At 50.9% G+C, this 18,773-nt stretch overlaps 5 protein-coding genes across 5 annotated transcripts; 3 read left to right on the plus strand and 2 right to left on the minus strand.

Moving 5' to 3' along the window:
* Nucleotides 1–1,119: 1,119 nt before the first annotated feature.
* On the plus strand, nt 1,120–4,652 carry exg9 (putative exo-beta-1,3-glucanase; the record flags this gene model as incomplete). The annotated part of the gene is made up of 8 exons (XM_043297924.1): nt 1,120–1,274; nt 1,328–1,623; nt 1,676–2,094; nt 2,141–2,515; nt 2,565–3,041; nt 3,088–4,176; nt 4,224–4,547; nt 4,599–4,652. The coding sequence occupies 8 exons, from the start codon at nt 1,120–1,122 to the stop codon at nt 4,650–4,652; spliced, it is 3,189 nt and encodes a 1,062-aa protein (XP_043153859.1).
* Nucleotides 4,653–7,784: 3,132 nt separating this feature from the next.
* Asppvi_001631 (acyl-CoA thioesterase) lies at nt 7,785–8,749 on the plus strand (the record flags this gene model as incomplete). The annotated part of the gene is made up of 2 exons (XM_043297925.1): nt 7,785–7,913; nt 7,970–8,749. 2 exons carry the CDS (start codon nt 7,785–7,787, stop codon nt 8,747–8,749), a joined length of 909 nt encoding a protein of 302 aa, XP_043153860.1.
* A 308-nt stretch (nt 8,750–9,057) lies between these two features.
* Nucleotides 9,058–10,365, minus strand: Asppvi_001632 (RTA1 domain-containing protein; the record flags this gene model as incomplete). The annotated part of the gene is made up of 2 exons (XM_043297926.1): nt 9,058–9,764; nt 9,822–10,365. The coding sequence occupies 2 exons, from the start codon at nt 10,363–10,365 to the stop codon at nt 9,058–9,060; spliced, it is 1,251 nt and encodes a 416-aa protein (XP_043153861.1).
* Nucleotides 10,366–11,504: 1,139 nt separating this feature from the next.
* Asppvi_001633 (uncharacterized protein) lies at nt 11,505–16,312 on the plus strand (the record flags this gene model as incomplete). Its single annotated transcript, XM_043297927.1, has 10 exons — nt 11,505–11,714; nt 11,781–12,312; nt 12,362–12,868; nt 12,926–13,159; nt 13,208–13,938; nt 13,989–14,151; nt 14,197–14,526; nt 14,579–14,702; nt 14,748–15,650; nt 15,700–16,312. 10 exons carry the CDS (start codon nt 11,505–11,507, stop codon nt 16,310–16,312), a joined length of 4,347 nt encoding a protein of 1,448 aa, XP_043153862.1.
* Nucleotides 16,313–17,360: 1,048 nt separating this feature from the next.
* Asppvi_001634 (uncharacterized protein) lies at nt 17,361–18,740 on the minus strand (the record flags this gene model as incomplete). The annotated part of the gene is made up of 3 exons (XM_043297928.1): nt 17,361–17,690; nt 17,758–18,602; nt 18,653–18,740. 3 exons carry the CDS (start codon nt 18,738–18,740, stop codon nt 17,361–17,363), a joined length of 1,263 nt encoding a protein of 420 aa, XP_043153863.1.
* Nucleotides 18,741–18,773: the final 33 nt, after the last annotated feature.

Here is an 18,773-nt window from a genome sequence, read left to right on the forward strand (position 1 = left end):
TCCTTTTGTCGATGTTGATATTGAAGGGAGCTTATTATAGTTGCGGGGTGTAACCATACAATATTACCTTTATATATATTTAATTAGGATACCCCTATATACCCCGCAGTTGCAGCTGAATAGTACATTCAAGATAGTTTTGTCTTTATTGTAGCATAATTCTAGATTAAAGAACAGCAAAGAGGCATTGGATAGGCTCCTATTCTTAGCCATAACAAGCTGGCTAGGTGAAGGCAGCCCTGAATATAGACGCTGCTTGAAGCGAGCGTTACGGCCTTAGAAAGGTGGCAGAGGATGAAGCCTGAAGAAAGAGGCATCAACCGACCCACTGTTCACTAATCATTATTATTCGCATATGAAGAGTCGAGCCCTAAATCTGCCAAGTGCCCCAGCTATGCTTGATGATGCTTGTCTTTCTGTTGAGGTCCAGAATTAGTATTACTGACAGTTGACCAGATACCAATTTCCTATTCAGATAAGACTCAGCTGAGAACGTAATTTCCGCTGCGGGCCAAATATACCAATCATCTCTGTGCCTCCTCTCTGCCTGCCCCTTCCACCTAGTTTCAGAGTCAGCCGCTAAACCCCAATAATATTATTCATGATTATTAAAGATTATAGATAGCGAGGAAAGATGCAGGATAGTAGTCTAATAATGCATCAATCGGAGTGTGAAGAACACCACATGGAGCCTTCCTGATCTAGGCCTACAATTGGCTATTCCATTGGTGGATGCCCCTGAGTACGAGTCCAGTTACAATAGACCAGTTTCCTAACTCAGATTAGTGAGGTAACATTGTACCTGCACTAAGTGCCGGCTTGCTTATTATGCGCCAGCCATGTCGTATCCCAAGTGACCCTTCATCTCTACAATTCGTCTGCTAAACCTTCAGCTTTTCCAAAAAGGGTAATCCAGGCCCGATGGCAGACAAATGCTGCAATGATTGGTACGGAGTGCTTAGGTCATTATGGCCCCCATATTCCTTCTTCAAATCTTCAGCTGGAGGACAGGCCAGCTTTCCATGTATAAATACATCCAAGATGTAGTGGTGAACATCTGCTCCATTGCCAGGACAAACACTCCCTTCATTCTCTCGTCTCAAGGCTGGTCCTGTCATCATGGCGAAGTTCGCTTGGCTTCTGACCTCGAGTCTTTCTTTCTCGATTCTTTCTACAGCTCTTCCGGCTGGCACTCACTTGCAAGCTCCTACCAACTTTAGCACTTTCAATGTCCAACAATGGGTTCCTTCTCTTGACTATGTTCCCCACAAACAGCAAGCCACCTTTTCTCGCACATAAGCATGTTTGAAATCTGACAAGTATATAGAACCATTCCTTTTCCAATTCAAAACAAGACTGCCCGACCCTGGGACCCGGTTCCTCAGGGTTCTACGGCAAACCTGACCAGCCATGATAACCATAAAAGAGCAAGCTGTGGAGGTCCATCTCCAGACAATCCCAGCAAGTTCTGGTATGAGACGATTACTCACAACGGGGAGTCGTCTTTCTTGGACTCGACCTACAAGAACAACTACAAGGTCTTTCGCAATGTGGTGACCGACTTCGGAGCGGACAATACCGGTGCTAGGGATGCGTCTGCTGCTATTCAGAATGCCATCAACGGTATCCTCTGTCTGATTCGTAGATATACCCGACAGTCGCTAACGGTCAATAGCTGGAGCCTCCAATGGCCCTAATCGGGCTAGCCACTCCATGGGCACCACGGGTCAACCTGCAATCGTCTACCTGCCAGCCGGGACGTACCTACTGGAGGGAAGTCTTCAGCTCTACGTTGGTACGGTAATTGTAGGCGACGCCCTCCATCCGCCTACCCTCAAGGCTAGCGCCAATTTCCCCAACGATCATATCGTCTACGGAAAAGATAACAACCTGGGCGGCACGATCAACTTTTACATCGGCTTCAAGAATGTGATTATTGATTCTACGAGCGTTGCTGCGTCCAAGTCAATCACGCTGTTGGACTGGACTGTCTCGCAGGCCACGCAGCTGACGAATGTCGTCTTCAACATGCCGAATTATTCAAACCATGTTGGTGTGACGAGCCAGTATGACTCGAACAGCAATATCATATTGGTCAGTTTGGTTATCATCATGCAAGAATACATACTGACTACTACAGAACGATCTTACTTTCAATGGTGGTGCTATTGGCTTGGAGTTGAGCGGCCAGCAATGGATCCTCAAGGGCATCACCATCAACGGAGCCAACGTCGGTATCAAGGCGGGAGCATTTCAGGTCGTCTGTCTGGACTGCAATCTCTCAAACGGTGCCACGGGTATCGATGCCAGTGGAATCTCTGGCTCATTGACCGTCATCGATTCCAGCGGCAATTCTCTCGGCAACATGATCATCTCCTCCAATGCTGGTGGTAGTGCTCAGAACTCGATCATTTTGGAGAATGTGCAGTGCACCAACAGCGGCAGCACCGTCTTGCTTAACAACAATGCAGTCCTCTCTGGTTCGGTGACAAATACTTGGGTGCATGGAGATATGGTGAGTCGATAACCCCTGGCTTCTTGAACTGTCCGCTCACAGATGTTAGTACTCCGGAGGAGCTACCACCCCTGCGAAACAGCAGGGCGCGCAAGTTACCACGCCTCGTGCGAATGTTCTACTCGGGGCCAATTCCAAGTACTTTACCAAGGCACCGCCGACATACTCTCAGTACTCCTCCAGCCAGTTTATCAATATCAAGACTGTGAGCGGTCTCCCAGTTATGGGAGATGGCGCCACCGACGACACGGCCAACATCAACGCCATCCTGGCTCAGTATGCCGGATGCAAGATCATTTACTTCCCGGCCGGTACGTACATTGTGACGGGGACGATCTTCGTCCCGGCTGGTTCGATCATCGTCGGAGATGCGTATGCCTCGGCGATCAGTGCTACGGGCTCCAACTTTTGGAATCCTAATGCTCCGACGACAATGGTCAAGGTCGGCAATGCGGGTGACGTGGGCGTCGCCCAGTTCTCAGATATGATGTTTACAGTGGCCGATGTTCTCCAGGGCTGCAAATTKGTAGGTCACAGTCACTACGTTTGGAGCTACCGCTAACTGCAGATAGGTCGAGGTAAACATTGCCGGAGCAGCTCCTGGCGACGTGGGATTCTGGAACTCGCATTTCCGTATCGGAGGTGCCGTCGGCTCCAAAGTACAGACCAACTGCTATGGCACCCCCGACCAGTGCAAAGCCGCCTGGGGCCTGCTCCATCTGACCAGTACCTCCTCCGTGTACATCGAGAACATGTGGGGATGGACCGCTGACCACGACCTGGACGGCAGCGGCGGCACAACTACCGTTTCTACCGGCCGTGGTCTCCTCGTCGAAGCCACCAAGGGCACCTGGCTCGTTGGAACGGCCATGGAACACCACACCCTCTACCAGTACAATTTCGAGTACGCCCAGAACGTCTTCTCCGCCTTCCAGCAGAGCGAAACCCCCTACTGGCAGGGCTGGGGAAGTCCTGATCTGGCCCCTGCGCCATGGTCCTCGAACCTGATCGCCAGCGATCCCAACTTCAGCAACTGCGGCGCCAGCGATGCAGGTTGTCGCATGGCACTCTTTGAGCGCATCCGTGGCTCCTCTAACTTGTTCCTCTATGGAGGCTGTGTCTGGGCGTTTTTCAACAACAACGGTGGATGTAACGGGGACTGCCAGGCGAATGCCGTCCGCATCCTGTCGTCGGCTGGCTCGGTGTATCTCTACGGTACCAACGTCAAGGCGATCAGCAACATCGTGCTCGAGAACACCGTTGCCGCCGCAAAGGAAAGCGACAACTACGGCGGATGGGGCGGTGTCGTCGCCGCGTATATCCACAATGTCGGCACAAGCAGTCGCAAGCGCAGGTCCGGCGATGGGAACGGCGCCGTCGTCACTGGTAATGGATTGAACTGGTATAGCTCTTCTCTGACCGACGGCGCAGCCGCATACCAGGATCCAGAATATTATTACTGCTTCCGCGGGTCGGCTGCCAACTTCCCACCATTGAAGAACTGGATGGGCTTCACGGCGATGTTTGATTTGAACCAGCAGACCTCCATGGCACAGGAGGAATCCGGTCCCATTCAGGGAGCTATCTGGAATGCCATCGTTGAAGTATCTGCCGCAGCCAAGGTCGATCCTCGGTTGATCCTGGCAGTGGTTATGCAGGAGGTATGAAAGAGCCTCTACCCTCTTAGAGTAATGCTAATACCTCACAGTCTACCGGCAATGTGTACGTCGGCTGCACGAATAACGGCGTGCAGAATTGCGGGCTGATGCAGGCCTACGCGGGGTCGGTGTCGTTCGATCCCAACAATGTTCAGGGAAGCATCACCCAGATGATCATCGACGGTACACAGGGCACCGCACAAGGCGGTGGTCTCGTCCAATGGTTCAACAATGTCAATGTTGGGGCCAACACCGGTGGCAACCCGTACAATGTGCTCCGAGGTTACAACTCGGGCAGCATCAACTTTAATGATCTGGATGATCCTCAGGGCGCTACTGCTTCGTATGTCAGTGATGTGGCCAACAGACTGCAGGTGAGTTTCTCTTCAACTTCAAGTAAAAATGCATTAGACTAACGAGGATAGGGATGGAATGGTAATGATGGCCATGGGTACAGAGCTGCTTGTGGCTGGTCGTGATGGATACCTGCTGAATCTCAATGCGGTCGTACGCCGTAGAAGTCCTTACCGAACCTTGGAATATTTATCTTTTCACTTCATGTCTATTAGTATTGGCTAATTCCGCCCTTTTCATATAATAATGATATCTATTGCCTGATCACCATAGTGTCCCATCTGGCCGGTTGACTCGACTTGTCACAGAGCGCATCCGGAGTAAGAATAACACTGCGACGCATTCGCAATCATTGTCATGCATCAACAAACACCAGTACTTTCACTGGAATGACAACGTAGAAGTACCTCGCTCTGGTCGTCGGCAGCCCCTTGGAGTTCTCCAGTCTCGCAAGGCTCCGCCCAAAGCTCTTCCACATCTTCGGGCGGTATTGAACCTACATTCGAGATCGGTCATTCGGCTTCGATTTTGAACCATAGGAACTCTCACACATTATTACGATCGTATTCTCTTCGTCAGATCGGCGATGCAAAGCTAACTGACCTGAGGGCTTTGCTGCATTGGTCTCGAGGCCATCGGTTGTTTCCTGGTGAAACACTGAGTGAGGGATATATGCCTACACATCTTGTGGCCGCAGCGGTCCTGGCTACCGCTACGAAGGTGCATTGTCACTTGAGGTGTTCAATATTCGAAAGGTCTCCCAGAGCAGTGTGGGACTTCAATGTATCTCTCCGAATGGCTTTGGGAGGTACTGCATCAACTCGCATCCGCAGACCAGGTGGCTAGTTCGTTCTTCTAGCATGAACTAATCCCCTGCCATTTAGTGTGTCTGTAGTTTGTTTGTATCGAAGACCTCGTTCAGCTGACACGATGATACAGAATGCGCAATCGTGAACACCATGAGCACGGTCAGGGTGGTTGGAGGGCATATTGATGTTTCTAGCACTATCCCCAACTCACGACAGCTCTCTTATCTCAGTTGAAGAACGACAGATGGTGAGAGGAGGGGCCAATGGGACCACGTTTGGCACAAAGACTGCAGTGCCACCTCCAAGTACTGCTCCTTGATTGGCGGGTGGAGTTCCAGAGCAACTGTGAAGCTTGAAAACAAAACCGCAATGGTATCCCAACACCAAGCGATCAGCTGTATCTTAGAAGCCCGAGCCAAATGAGATCTGTATCAGCTACCCGATTAAAGCCTCTCACGGCACCAATGATGGCACATCCACTGTGAGGACTCCAGACCTCACAGGATCATCCATAGTAGACCTGTAGATTGCCCTCACCATGCCTGCGGTCAGCCTTGTCTGAAATAGCAGCGCTCCCCTCCAGACGCCCATGATCTCTGCCGGGTTTTTTCTTGGGTGCGACATCCCTCAGATATTAGCATTTCGAGCAGATGCTTGCGCCGTAATGAAACAGCAGCGATCCGTGGGCTCAACGGCGCGCGAGGAACAATTATCCTGAATGTCAGCATGGGCCCCTTGGTTGACGACATGCTTCACAATTGCGAGGTGTCCCTTCTGAACTGCAAGATTGAGAAAGCCGCCGGTATAATCTGTCACATTGAAGCCGAGATCAAGCTCCATGAGCATTGCATGCTCGTCGTCTGGCCGCGCCCAGCAGCGATGCGAATGATAGAACACGCCCTTTACCCGTTTCCTCAGGTGCAAATCTGCCCCTGCTTTGATTCGTTTCTTAGCTGCATCAATATAGCCATTTCGCGTCCACTGAAGTCCAGAGCTGCTGCATTGGGCGGTATTTCATTGGTAGAGCTGGAATTGAGTGGGTAAGATTGGGTGGTCTAGGGCAATGTATTGCGGTCTCGCTGCGAGTCCAAATGGTCCACGACGAGCTGAGAGCAGTGTTGCCTCCATGTTGTGGAAACTATGCAATAGTGACGCAAAATGGCTTCACTCGTGGTGCAGACCCTAAGGCTACGAGACGTCAATGATGGCAAGCTATTCGAGGATTCTGTTCCATCGCCTACGTCTCGTCATTAAATGGCATATTAAACATTATCGGGAGGAGACTTTCTCAAAATTCGGTCATGGTTTACTGAGGCCACCAACACGACACAAACGTAATCCTTCTAATTATGCCCTTCGATCCGGCAGGAGGTGAAAATACGCGCTCGCTCCTGCTCAGCGTCCTTTGAACCAGACTACATTTTCAGGCTACCCAGGGTCGAGGCCAGAATCCTCCTCACRTCATATTACCCGGCTTCGGGAGCCCCAATCATCCACGCGCCAATACTGAGACGCAAGAGCTATATCGCACAGACATCACAGCATTAAGGCTGACCTGCAGCCATAATCACCAGCACGCAAGCACGCAAGTAGACGCAAGCCCAACTCCAACAACCACAATGGCAGGGATAATCTCGCAGTGGAGCATCTCAATGGCTCACCAAGAGCATATCCCGTCATATACCTCCAAGACATGTGGCGAATCCACTGCGTCTTCTCGGTTAAACTGAAACTTGTAGAAATTCATCAACTCCGGCATCAGACGCGGGATCTGCATCGGGCTATGGATTTGGACCTGCCCGATTTGGATCTACAGCCAACGGAGTCAACGTTAGCCTTACATTGCGCAACGATGCTCCGCAGATGCGTGCAGAAGCCAAAGAAAACTCTGCATCCTAAAATCTCACCAGCAGCTGGGGCGAGTCGGGAGGCCTGAGGAAAGTTGAAGTATACCACATCAGTTATTAATACATATATCCATACAGATACAGATACAGCGTATTTCAAATGTCCTGAAATACAAATGGTTACAGTACGGTTTGTACTGTTATATTACCATTCTTTCTCGATACAGCAAGCAAATTCTGACGTAAAATACCCATACACATGGGTGTTTCTTAGCTTCGAGTAATATACGTTGCTGTCAGCAGAGAAATCAATGATAAAAGAGAGTAAATTAACCAAATAGGAAAATGGATCCTCGAAGTATTCTGCATATTGTCCAGACTCCCTGCTTGTCCATATCGGGTTAGGGTCTTGTTGGTTGAGGCACTTCTCAGCTGAGATTCGGAATCAGGGCAAGGCGCTTAAGCATTTTCACATTGAACTCCCGCACAGGTGCATCAAACACTCCGTGGGGTCGGGTTGCAGGCGTGCTGCCAACTGCTGCTGTGGATTTCCGCATTGTCTGACCTGCTGTCCTGATTCTCCTCATCTCTATCTTTCAAAATGTCAATCTTGAGCACGCTAGGTCTGGAGAACTGCGCAAGCAGCTTTTCCTATACCCAATATGCCGTTTCGATGGCAATCACTGGATTGATTCTGGTAAACCTGAAGGGTGTGGTCGGGTTCTGGCATGTATGTCTTCTTGTCACGCTGTACGACTGTGACCCAACCATGACTTACCATCCTAGGTGCGGTTATTCAAAGGCCTATTTACCCAATACTTTATCGCCAAAGGCACAAAGCCAGAGACAAACGATACGAAGCGCAATGGCAAGGTCGTAACAGTTGCGGAAGGCATCCCTCGCCTCTTCTCCTACCTTGTCACGACACATCGCAATTCTCCCATTGACTGCGACTATAACATGCACAAGTCCAACAGCACCTTCTTCTCTGACTTGGACATCAATCGTGCCCAATTGCTCATTCGGCTCTTTTGTGGTTTCCCGCGGTGGAAGTCAACCTCAGATGGGGAAACAGTAAGGAAGAATAACCAGGAGAAGACATTGAATATTGCGCTCGGAGGAGTATCCTGCGTCTTCAAGCGAGAGATTAAACCGTTCCAGCGGTTCGAGATCTGGTCTCGCGTGCTCGCTTGGGACGATAAGTGGCTCTACATTGTGAGCTACTTTGTTCTTCCGGGGACAGGCATGGCAGTTATGAAGTCCCTGCATGAGGAAGCAAAGAAGGGGAAAGAGTTTGATCCCAATAAGGCTATTTTGGCTTCGTCTCTCAGTCGATACGTGTTCAAGGACGGGAGAAAGACAATCCGACCAGAAGATGCTCTGGTCAACAATGGGTTGTACCCGGCGGCGAAGAACGCGAAGGATGCTGGAGGGGACGAGAGGGTATTTGTCAGTGAGAGAGATCGGGCATTGGAGGTTGCACGATTTTTCCACGGGTTAGATACTCTTCCTTCGCACTTTGGGGTTGCGGCATCTTCGGTACTGGGGCGATACTCGGATCTGTAGCCTTGAGCTGAGAAATTTGATAAAGGTGATGTCTAGCGTCTCGTGCGCATGAATATATAGACTTTTGGCGAATATGAAGAATAATGTCCATCAAAGAGTGGGAAAATAGATACACATGAAGTGAACGCCCAAAATGAAACAAGTCATACCAGACTAGAGACCTTGTTTCTATCACTGTGGTGGCGGCAAGGTCAATGTAAGAATATAATGAAATATCAACACATAAATCTGGGTAGATGAGAAGTATCTTCGAAACAAAATATAAGTAATGAAACTTGAACATCATGCAAGAACGAACGCCGATGAGCTCATCTGTAAGGGGATGCCGCCCGCTCACGCAGTGGCAACATCTCGTCTCCTCCTAAGTGGTCATCACCCGGGATCTTCTGCAAGTCCTTGTTCTTTCGTCTTTTGCAGCAGGAACAACAGCATGCGCAACAGAAGATCTTGCGCAGAGGGCTTGGGGGCATTTTTGCGTCGGGACCTTTGATAATGGCCCCCGGATGTATCACGTTCCAGACCACAATGGCAAACCACATGGGTACTGCGTCGAAAACGTACATGTACCATTCATGCTGTGGAATGKGATTTGAAGCGTCGTTCCCCGAGGAGAATTCCACCAGCCGAAAGATGATGCGCACAGTGATGAACAGCAGACTCGCGTATAATGCATACAGCAAGCCTCTCCATTTTGCCTTGATTCCGACCAGTCTCCCCTGGCGATCTAGGTGGAGCATCTTGCGGTGAAATTGGACTGCGATAAAGAGGAAGACAACAATGAAGAACTGTTGGATACCAATGCCCCCCATGTAGATGTGAATACCCTTCATCATTGTGGCGTGATCCGCCCCGGGCCCAGCCATGCCACCTCCGATCAACTGGATGACAAAGGACCCCAGGTCCAGGACGACGAAGATCATGGCCAGCATGGAGGGTCTGAAGATGCCTATTTGACGATCCGGGACGAAGAAGTGGATCATTCGAGCCAGAACCATGTAGTCGAATGCATTGACCCCTAAGAGGTTATTAGCAACTATCTCAATGAAGAAGGGAGAGATAGTGGAAAGCGTACACAATGGAGACAACAAAATGAACAACTGAGTAATTGTGGCAAGAGTCGTGTCCTGCTGATTCCGCGTACTCAGTGTGCGCGTCACGAACCCTACACACTCCCATGTCGCGCTCATCAAGATGACCCAGACAAACCCTGCCTTGTGAACAGTGGCCTGGACAAAATGTGTGATCATCAGGATACCGAAGAGGACGGAAAAGGCGAGTGCAGCGCCAAAGGAAGGGTAGTACTGGTAGAGGGCATTGCACTCGCTTGGCGGAACGTAGCCATTCGCATCGGGAGTAACAGTCGGTGTGCAGGTGTTGGAAGGCAGATCCAGCGACAGACTGAAGGGTGTGATCGAGACCTCGGGAACATTAATTGTGATATGGGGGTCAAAATCATCAGTGGCTGTTCCTGTGGCTCGTCGCTGGAGACCGGCGACGTCAATTGTAGTCGGAGCAAGAGTGGGAGCAGGGGTTGGCGCAGGAGTCGGCGCAGGCACAGCAAGCACTCCAATTGCAGAAATGAGCAAGAGAAGAAGTAACGAGAGTTGTAGACGCATATCTGATGGAGTTGGTCTGAGCGACCAGAAAAAGAAAGGGAAGATCGATGACAGCGAATAATTCAATCACAATGAAAACGGAAGGTGACACAGGTCAAGGAGCATAGAAAAGAGATAGGAGGGATTGATAGACGCTTTCCACATACACTCCAAGGACAGTCGTGATTTAAAGCTAGATTTGGATTTGGATGATTGCAATATTCTTTGTTATGCTTTTTGTTTGTTGTTGCGGCTGCTGTGATACACAGCGATCCGCCATGCTGCCTCCTAATTCTATTTCCGGAGTCAGCAAGAGATGCAGGGTTGTCTGTGTGAGCACCTGGCAAATGGGCCAGTCACAGCGCATGGCGACTATTGTGCCTTCAGACTTGGTCTATATCCAGGGGATTTATTGGGTTGAAACTCGGTGGTTAAGCGTCAAAGAGTCGTGGAGGGGAAATGGGACATGGGTGTTGATTGGATTCTTGTTAGGCTACCGGATTGTTCGTAGCCGTGACTAACTGGGGATTGGCAAATAAGCAGAGCAAACTGAATCGGGCTATTTTGCTTGTCGTCTTGTAGTCTAGCTTAGTTTCAGATTTTACGTAGTAGCCTGGATTAAATTGCCCAAGAAATGTGCCAGGCTCGCAGATTAATCTTGTGGCACAGTCTTCGGCTAAAATCAGCCACGCATACTCTACGAGTCTAGCCTGTTTGTTTAGAGTACATGTACTCTGTAATAAGCGATGTATCAGACTATTTCTGCATCGATGCAACATTTCTTACCACGTAAGGGGCCGCATAGCTCAGCTGATGGCGAGAAGTAAGCACTAGGCGTTAGCATCCATAATAGCAGCGTAACTTCACATTCCTAGTACCCCACATCAGCCCAGATCATGAAAGCCAAGCTTAAAGGATTTACTCAATCTTAAAACGCAAAATTCTGGACTTTGGTATGGCTGTTCAGCGAGTAGTGCTATTGAGCTGTCAGCACGAGCACGGCAGAATTGACATGAGAAAGGAAGGCGGGATATAGACTACTTTTTAGCTGCATTTTCAATATGATTAATKGCTTTATCCCCAGCCTCCTGTTTTATGCCCTATTCTTTCTCGCTGTAGGCAGATTCACTTAGATCCACAGGGCTCGATGACTGCTGGTGATGTGTTCCATCGCCGCCGAGAACGTCTTTGGCCCAACAGTGGCTCCAGACTGTCGAAATGGGTTCGACTTTACTCTGCTGTTTGAGGAGGCATTCTTTGTCATTGCTCCTTGCAGTATCCTTCTCTTGACTCTGCCGTTGCAGTTATATCGATTAACGACTCAACGGCCTCAGGGATCCTCCGCTGGTCCTGTTCTCTACGTAAAGCTGGTAGGATTGGATTGCCGAGATATGGACATATAGGCCCGAAGGGTGAAGCTAAGATCATGCACATAGCTAAGCCATCTCATTTCCACGGTCGTCAAGGTCACGCTCCTCATTCTTCTTGTCGTTCCCGACCTCCATGTCCCCAAGACCCGTGCCACGATCGCCGCCGCGGCGGTATCTGCGGCCGCCTCTATCGCTGCGCTTGCCCTGTCATATTGGCAGCATCGTCGGTCGCCGAGGCCTTCAACTATCCTGACGCTTTTTTTGGGCTCATGTATTCCCTTGGATGCGGTTCGCGCTCGAACAATTTGGGCAGTACAAACCAGGACATTCTTTATTGTCTTTGTTGTCGGTCTGGGATGTGATACCGTCAAGTTCGTCTTCGAATGCCTGGAGAAGGCAAGACATCAGCCCCATGATCTGGATCAGCTGCCCCGTGAGACCACTGGCAACGTATTCAATCGGAATTTCTTCTGGTGGCTCAATCCGTTGCTGGTCCGCGGCTTCAAGGAGGTCCTGGAGGTCGAGAAACTGTCCGCCATTGATGAACGTGTGAACAATGAGACGGACGCGGATGTCTTTGCAAGGAAATGGGACGCTGGTATGGCATTTGCCACTGATTCAAACACTGTTAACTGACACGCTGGTAGTCGTCTTCAAATCGTCGTCGGCGCTGATTCTCCTGCTTCTCGTCCACCATCGGTGGGCTATTGTCGCTGCGGTCATTCCTCGTCTCGCGCTGACAGGTTTCACCTTTGCCCAACCTTTCCTGTTGACTAGAATCATTAGCTACATCACTGAACCCAACGGCGCGCTGACTGCCGACTACGGCACCGGTCTCATCGTCGCCACCGTCCTCATCTACGTCGGCCTTGCCATCACACAAGCCAACAATCAACACAAGACATACCGGCTTATCGCCATGATACGCAACAGCCTTGTTCCCCTGGTGTACCGGCAGACCTTGCGTCTGGATGTTGGTTCGGTCCGCGATTCTGCCGCACTCACCCTCATGAGCGTCGACATTGAGCGTATTAGCTCTGGGTTGCGATATGTTCACGAAATTTGGGGCAGTCCAATTGACGTCGCTCTTGCACTTTGGTTGTTGCAGCGACAGCTCGGTGTCGCTGCAGCGGCGCCGGCTGGTATCTTTGTGGGTACGTTATACTCTCTAACTATAGGAAATGCAAGCCCGTTGCTAACGAGATGAAAAGTATGTAGTGTGCTTGGCCTCGGAGTTGCGAGCACCATGGGAGCACGTCAGCGTCGTTGGCTCGAAGGCATCCAGGAGAGAGTTCGAGTGACATCGGAAATGCTCAAAAGCATGAAGGAGATCAGGTTGAGCGGGTTGCAGGCTTCCATGGCGTCGAAGCTACAAAGTCTGCGGGCCCACGAGATTTCACAGTCGCGACCTTTCAAGAAGGCATTGGTAGCTATTGTGACATTGTGTAGGTGGAGATTTCCCCTTTACCCAGGTCCAAAGCTGACAGTCTAAGCTTTTACCACTGCCGCCTCCGGTCCCTTGTTGGCATTCACAATGTACACTCTTCTAGCCACGCGAGATGGAACCCGTGCTCTCGACTACGACAAAGCGTATACCTCCTTGTCGCTGTTGGCCCTGCTGCAGACTCCGATGGCACTTATTCTCGACGCCATTGCCGGGGTAGTCACTGCTGTCGGAGCCTTGCAGCGCATCGGCGAATATTTGGCTAAATCTGCCGCATGCGCTCCCGAGCAGGATGGCGATGCTGGAACAAGGCGGCTGTCATCCCTGTTGCTGTCCTACCCCTCATTCGGCGAAACGGAGAAACAGAGGGACACAATCGTCTACATGCGCGACTTTAGCGCCGGATGGGACGAGAAGAAACCATTTGTCATCAAGAATCTGAGCATCGAGATCCTCTCCTCGAGCATCAACTTTGTCGTCGGACCCATGGCGTGTGGCAAGACAACGCTGCTCCATGCCGTCCTCGGTGAGACCGTCCACACCGAGGGCATCGTGCAGGTGTCTCCCTCCAGAATCAGCTTCTGTTCTCAGACGGCGTGGATTAGCAATGATACGATCCAGCGGAATATCCTTGGGACGAACCTCTTTGTGCAGGCCTGGTATGACAAGGTGGTTGACACGTGTGCGTTGCGAGAAGATATCCGGAGTTTTCCTCATGGAGACCAAGAGGTCATTGGCAATAGTGGAATGACGCTGAGCGGAGGTCAAAAGGCACGATTGGTGAGTGGATGGGTATCCGGAAGCAAAGAAGCAGAGACTTACTCCACCAGGGAATTGCGAGGGCTATTTATGCCCGGGAGAAGCTCCTCTTGCTAGACGATGTATTCAGTGGGTTGGATGCAAAAACCGAAGAGCGCATTTTCCACAACCTATTTGGCGCCAATGGACTACTCAAGGAGGGAGATACAACTGTTATTCTGGCTACAAATGCAGGTAGGTAATCTCTTCCCTTGTAGAGAATTTGTTCTGACCAGGCAGTCCATCGGATCGCCTATGCGGACAATGTTATAGTTCTCGACAGCAATGGACGCCTGGCGGATGAAGGTACTTACAAGGAGGTGAATGCATCGGCGAGTGAGATCACGCTCGCGCCCGCGCCTAGTATACCTGCGGAGAAGAGGGAGCCTCCTGGAGAGACAATTATGGGAACCTCGAGGCCGCCTTCCCTGATTGAAACTCCTCAAGGAAGCGAACGGCGGACTGGGGACATGACTGTCTACAAGTACTATGTCCAAGCTGTTCACCCTTGGAATGCGGTAATCTTTGTCATCGCATGTGCCATGTTTGTTATTGGCCTCAGTTTACCTCGTGAGTATACTTTCTATGCCAGATTGAGATAGATCGACACTAATATCCGCAGAATTCGTGGTGAAATGGTGGCTTCAAACCAGCGATGAGTATACGATCAGCCACCGGGGCCAGTTTTTGGGAATCTACGCTGCACTGGCTGGTCTCTCCATTGTCTCACTTGCCGTCGGCGCTTGGTAGGAGTTCTTCGCCCTTTCTGTTGCAGGATGCTAATGGTGTAGGCAACTGACTGAGCGAATGCTCGCCCGAGCCTCGACCCATTTTCATAACACCCTCCTAAGCACCGTCCTGAATGCGCCCCTACGGCTGTTCTCAACGACAGACATTGGCACCATCATCAACCGCTTTGCGCAGGATCTACAATTGGCAGATATGGAACTACCGCTGGCGCTGTTCAACACCACTGTCGAGCTGCTGATGTGTGTGGCCCAGCTCGTCATTATCGCCGTGGCTTCGAAGTACATCGGCATCGCTCTACCGGCCCTGCTGGGTGTCTTTTATCTTGTACAGAAGTTCTACCTCCGGACGGCCCGCCAGCTGCGTCTTCTTGACATCGAAGCCAAAGCCCCCCTGTTCTCTCGCTTCCTCGAGGTGCTGTCCGGGCTGGTGACCATCCGCGCCTTCGGATGGCAGGACGAGTTCGAGCGCCGCAACCGCCAGGCCTTTGATATCTCTCAGAAACCCTTCTATCTGCTGTTCTGTGTCCAGCGCTGGCTCAATCTCGTCCTCGATCTGGTGGTAGCAGCCATCGCCGTGATCGTCGTAGCCATCGCTGTGCGCACAAAGGGCGGCGTTGACGCGGGATTCCTCGGCATTGCGCTGGTCAATATCGTGCAGTTCAGCATCAGTATCAAGACCTTGCTGTCCAACTGGACGCAGCTGGAGATATCCATCGGCGCAGTGGCGCGCATTCGCTCCTTTGCCAAAGATACCACCTCTGATGAGGAGGAGCGTTTGGAAGAAGACGCGCTCCGGAGCATCCCGCCGTGCTGGCCTGTAAAGGGCCATATCGAGTTTCGGAATGTGACGGCCGCATACGAGGGCTCTGCGCAGATGGTGATTAAGGAGTTGAACCTCACGATCCAACATGGCGAGAAAATAGCTCTGTGTGGGAGGAGTGGAAGGTAAGTGTTTGGGATTTCGCTTATTCTATCAGTAGCTAATGATGTACAGCGGCAAATCGTCCCTGGTTTCGGCTCTATTCCGCCTCCTGGATATCTCCCAGGGCACAATCACTGTCGACGGGATAGACATCAGTACCATCCCCCGCGAAACATTATATACCCGCATTGTCTGCGTCACACAGACGCCCCATCTCCTGTCGGGCACAATCCGAGAAAACATCGACCCATTCGGCACCGCCTCCGACCCAGCCATCGAGCACGTCTTGAAGGAAGTCAAACTCTGGGACACAGTGGAGTCACTGGGCGGGATCAGCGTCTCCCTGACTGATGATCACTTCAGTGTGGGGCAGAAGCAGCTGTTGTGCCTGGCACGGGCCATGATTCGGGCCAGCTCGATCCTCATTCTCGACGAGGTGACGGCCAGCGTCGACTGGGAGACCGATCAGCTGGTGCAGAAGATCATCCGCGAGCATTTTGCGGAGAGGACGATCATCACCATTGCGCATCGGATCTCCACCATCCTGGATGCGGACCGCGTGGCTGTCATCTCGGAGGGGGAGGTCGTTGAGTTGGCCGCGCCCAGCGAGTTGCTCGCGCGCGATCCTCCCAGTTTGTTTCGGGGATTATACAATGCCAGCACTATGAATCTGGATGCTATTTGATTTTAGTTTACACAGTGTCGCTCAGAGTTATTATAGAACGCGTTGTTACTGCTAGAACCAAATTGCGTCCTCTCAGAGTAGAATAATCGGGGATCCATCATTGCCTGGAGATTAACCATCTGGTCGCAGCTGGGATGTATTTGTCATCACGCCTTCAGCCCTGGTCATTAGGTAATCCTTACCAAGATATTATCAAAAATAGTCCAAGTAACCCTGCAAGCAGCCTTCGAACACGCGGTGCAGCGCGAGGTATCATTCGTCAAAATGCTCCTACCTAGCTTCCTCCCACTGCAGTAAGCGACGGTGAGTCAGGGGGAATCTAATTCCGAGCACTATAACTAGTTCAACGGAATAACTATGACTAATGGCTGCGGAGACAGTGGTAAAACACAGGTGTGGCTTTTCAGGGTCGCGTCGGACTAGCCCGCATGCATTCGCAAGTTACTGATTGGAAGGCTGTCCAAGGCCTAGACAACGGATAGGGCGATGGCCAGGGCGGCTATGCAAAAGCCAAGTCTCTACGCCAACGCAGGATCGGACGGATCTGATTAAGCTTACGAATGGTGTCGGTGATTTATCGGATCATTGGGAACTCCGCCAATTACTGTTTTTTAAAATGGGCTGCAGTAATGTGATCATCCCGGAGATGGCTGCGGGTAAGTATATTACGCCCGTTCTATACGTACTGGTATTTTGGTGCATACGTATATTACACGTTTGATAACATTACCGTAGTAATACAATCGTATCAAGATACCTAGGTAATCAGCGGCGTAAGTATCTCATACCAACTAGAACTCGCCTAGCCCTTGCGCAAGGACGAGTAGACCAGGAAGAAATAGATTACTCTGACGCACTATAGAGTACCTATTAGTCGTCTGGTCCATTTCCGTCTAATATACCCCTGCAAGATGATTAAAGTCGTACTATAGTTTCCATTCTGGCCAACTCATCTCATCAGCCCAGCGGTAGGTCAAGTCTACGGCATCCAAACAGGTGCGACTAGATGCATGAATGCGTTATTTTCTATCCCACGTAAGACAGCCAACTAAGGTCGAGTCCCCCTCCTAGAGAGTCCGCGGAGGTAGTCCGTCGGAAAGCGACCCGTCCTACCTCGCAACATATCCGCCCGCTCTTGCAAGGTCATGTTGGCCTGCTGCGCCCCTAGGGGCACCATACACTTAGCCAGATACGCGTAGTCCTTCTGTAGTAACTTGACCGTCAGCATCATGTAGTCAATGTTTCGGAAGACGAGCGCTTTTTCGTTGGCGTAGCGTTCTCGGTCTTTCAGCAGGGCCGCAGGGTGATCGCGCCAGTGGCGACGCGGGTTCAGATGGTGTGAGGTGTGGTAGCCGTCGTTGAAACAAAAGCGGTTACTCTGTAGATGTTGATAAAATTAGTTTGCAAGACTGCAAGTAAGCAATTGCGGAGAGGGGCAGGCGTACCGCAACATCGATCAAAGTGATACTCGACCGAAAGTCGGATGCTGGATCGTCAGGATCAACAAACGCATGTTGTCCCCAGTTGCCCGCCATCAGGCCCAGTCGCAGAGTCAGCAGTGGTAGGATAAACACGCAAAGAGCCGCGCGAGGGTTGACATATCTCCACATCAGGTAGATGAACAAGTAGTTGCTCCCCTCCCATAACGCCGTCTTGAGCGCATACTTCGGCTTTCCCGTCCGCAGGAAATACAGGGGTAGGTCCAGCCAGATCAGGAAAAAGAAGCGGCCCACGTAGCAGGCAAAATCCGTTATTGAATCGCGGTCATACCACATGGTTGAGTTGAGGTCTGCCGGCCCGTTGCCCTCGACATGATGATGCTTGACGTGATGGTAGTAGTATGAGTTCCAGGTGTGGCCCACCAGCGGATCCACGAAGTAGGGAAACATTCTGTCGAGTACCTGATACTTTGGGGCGAGGACGCCGTTCATATGGACATACTGATGCTTCATGAGGGTGTACGTCCCTGCGAACCAGACATGCAAGATCCAATGCAGCAACCCATGGATCCAGGTAAAGTGGTAGCAGTGCAGCCAGATGGCGCTTGGAATAGACATTCCAAAATAGACTAGCAGATGAGTGACCATAACCACGTCTGTAGGATACCGGGCGATTTCTTGAGCCCAGGTGATATACGGATCTAGGGCATATTTTCGGACGAACGGTGGCAGCTGGGTGCGCAACTGATGGGTATCCCAGAACTGAAAGACTGTCGGATCGAACCCCAGTTCCTGGGGATTGTTCAGACACTGTAGCGCCTGAACAGTTTCGGGTGTTTTAGATGTTTTGCCTGTGGATGATGTCAGTTGTCTGTTCACTATTGGGCCACTGGATACGCACTTTTTGCTTCTTCATGCCTGAGAAGCTCCTGCAGCACCAATTGATCAGGAATTGTTAGATAAGGGTCGATGAACGTTGAGGGATCCATGACAGCGCTATGTGGACAGCTGGATGGCCGTTA

This window comes from Aspergillus pseudoviridinutans (genome assembly GCF_018340605.1).
Source record: "Aspergillus pseudoviridinutans IFM 55266 DNA, scaffold_1, whole genome shotgun sequence".
In the NCBI taxonomy this organism is placed as follows: domain Eukaryota; kingdom Fungi; phylum Ascomycota; class Eurotiomycetes; order Eurotiales; family Aspergillaceae; genus Aspergillus; species Aspergillus pseudoviridinutans.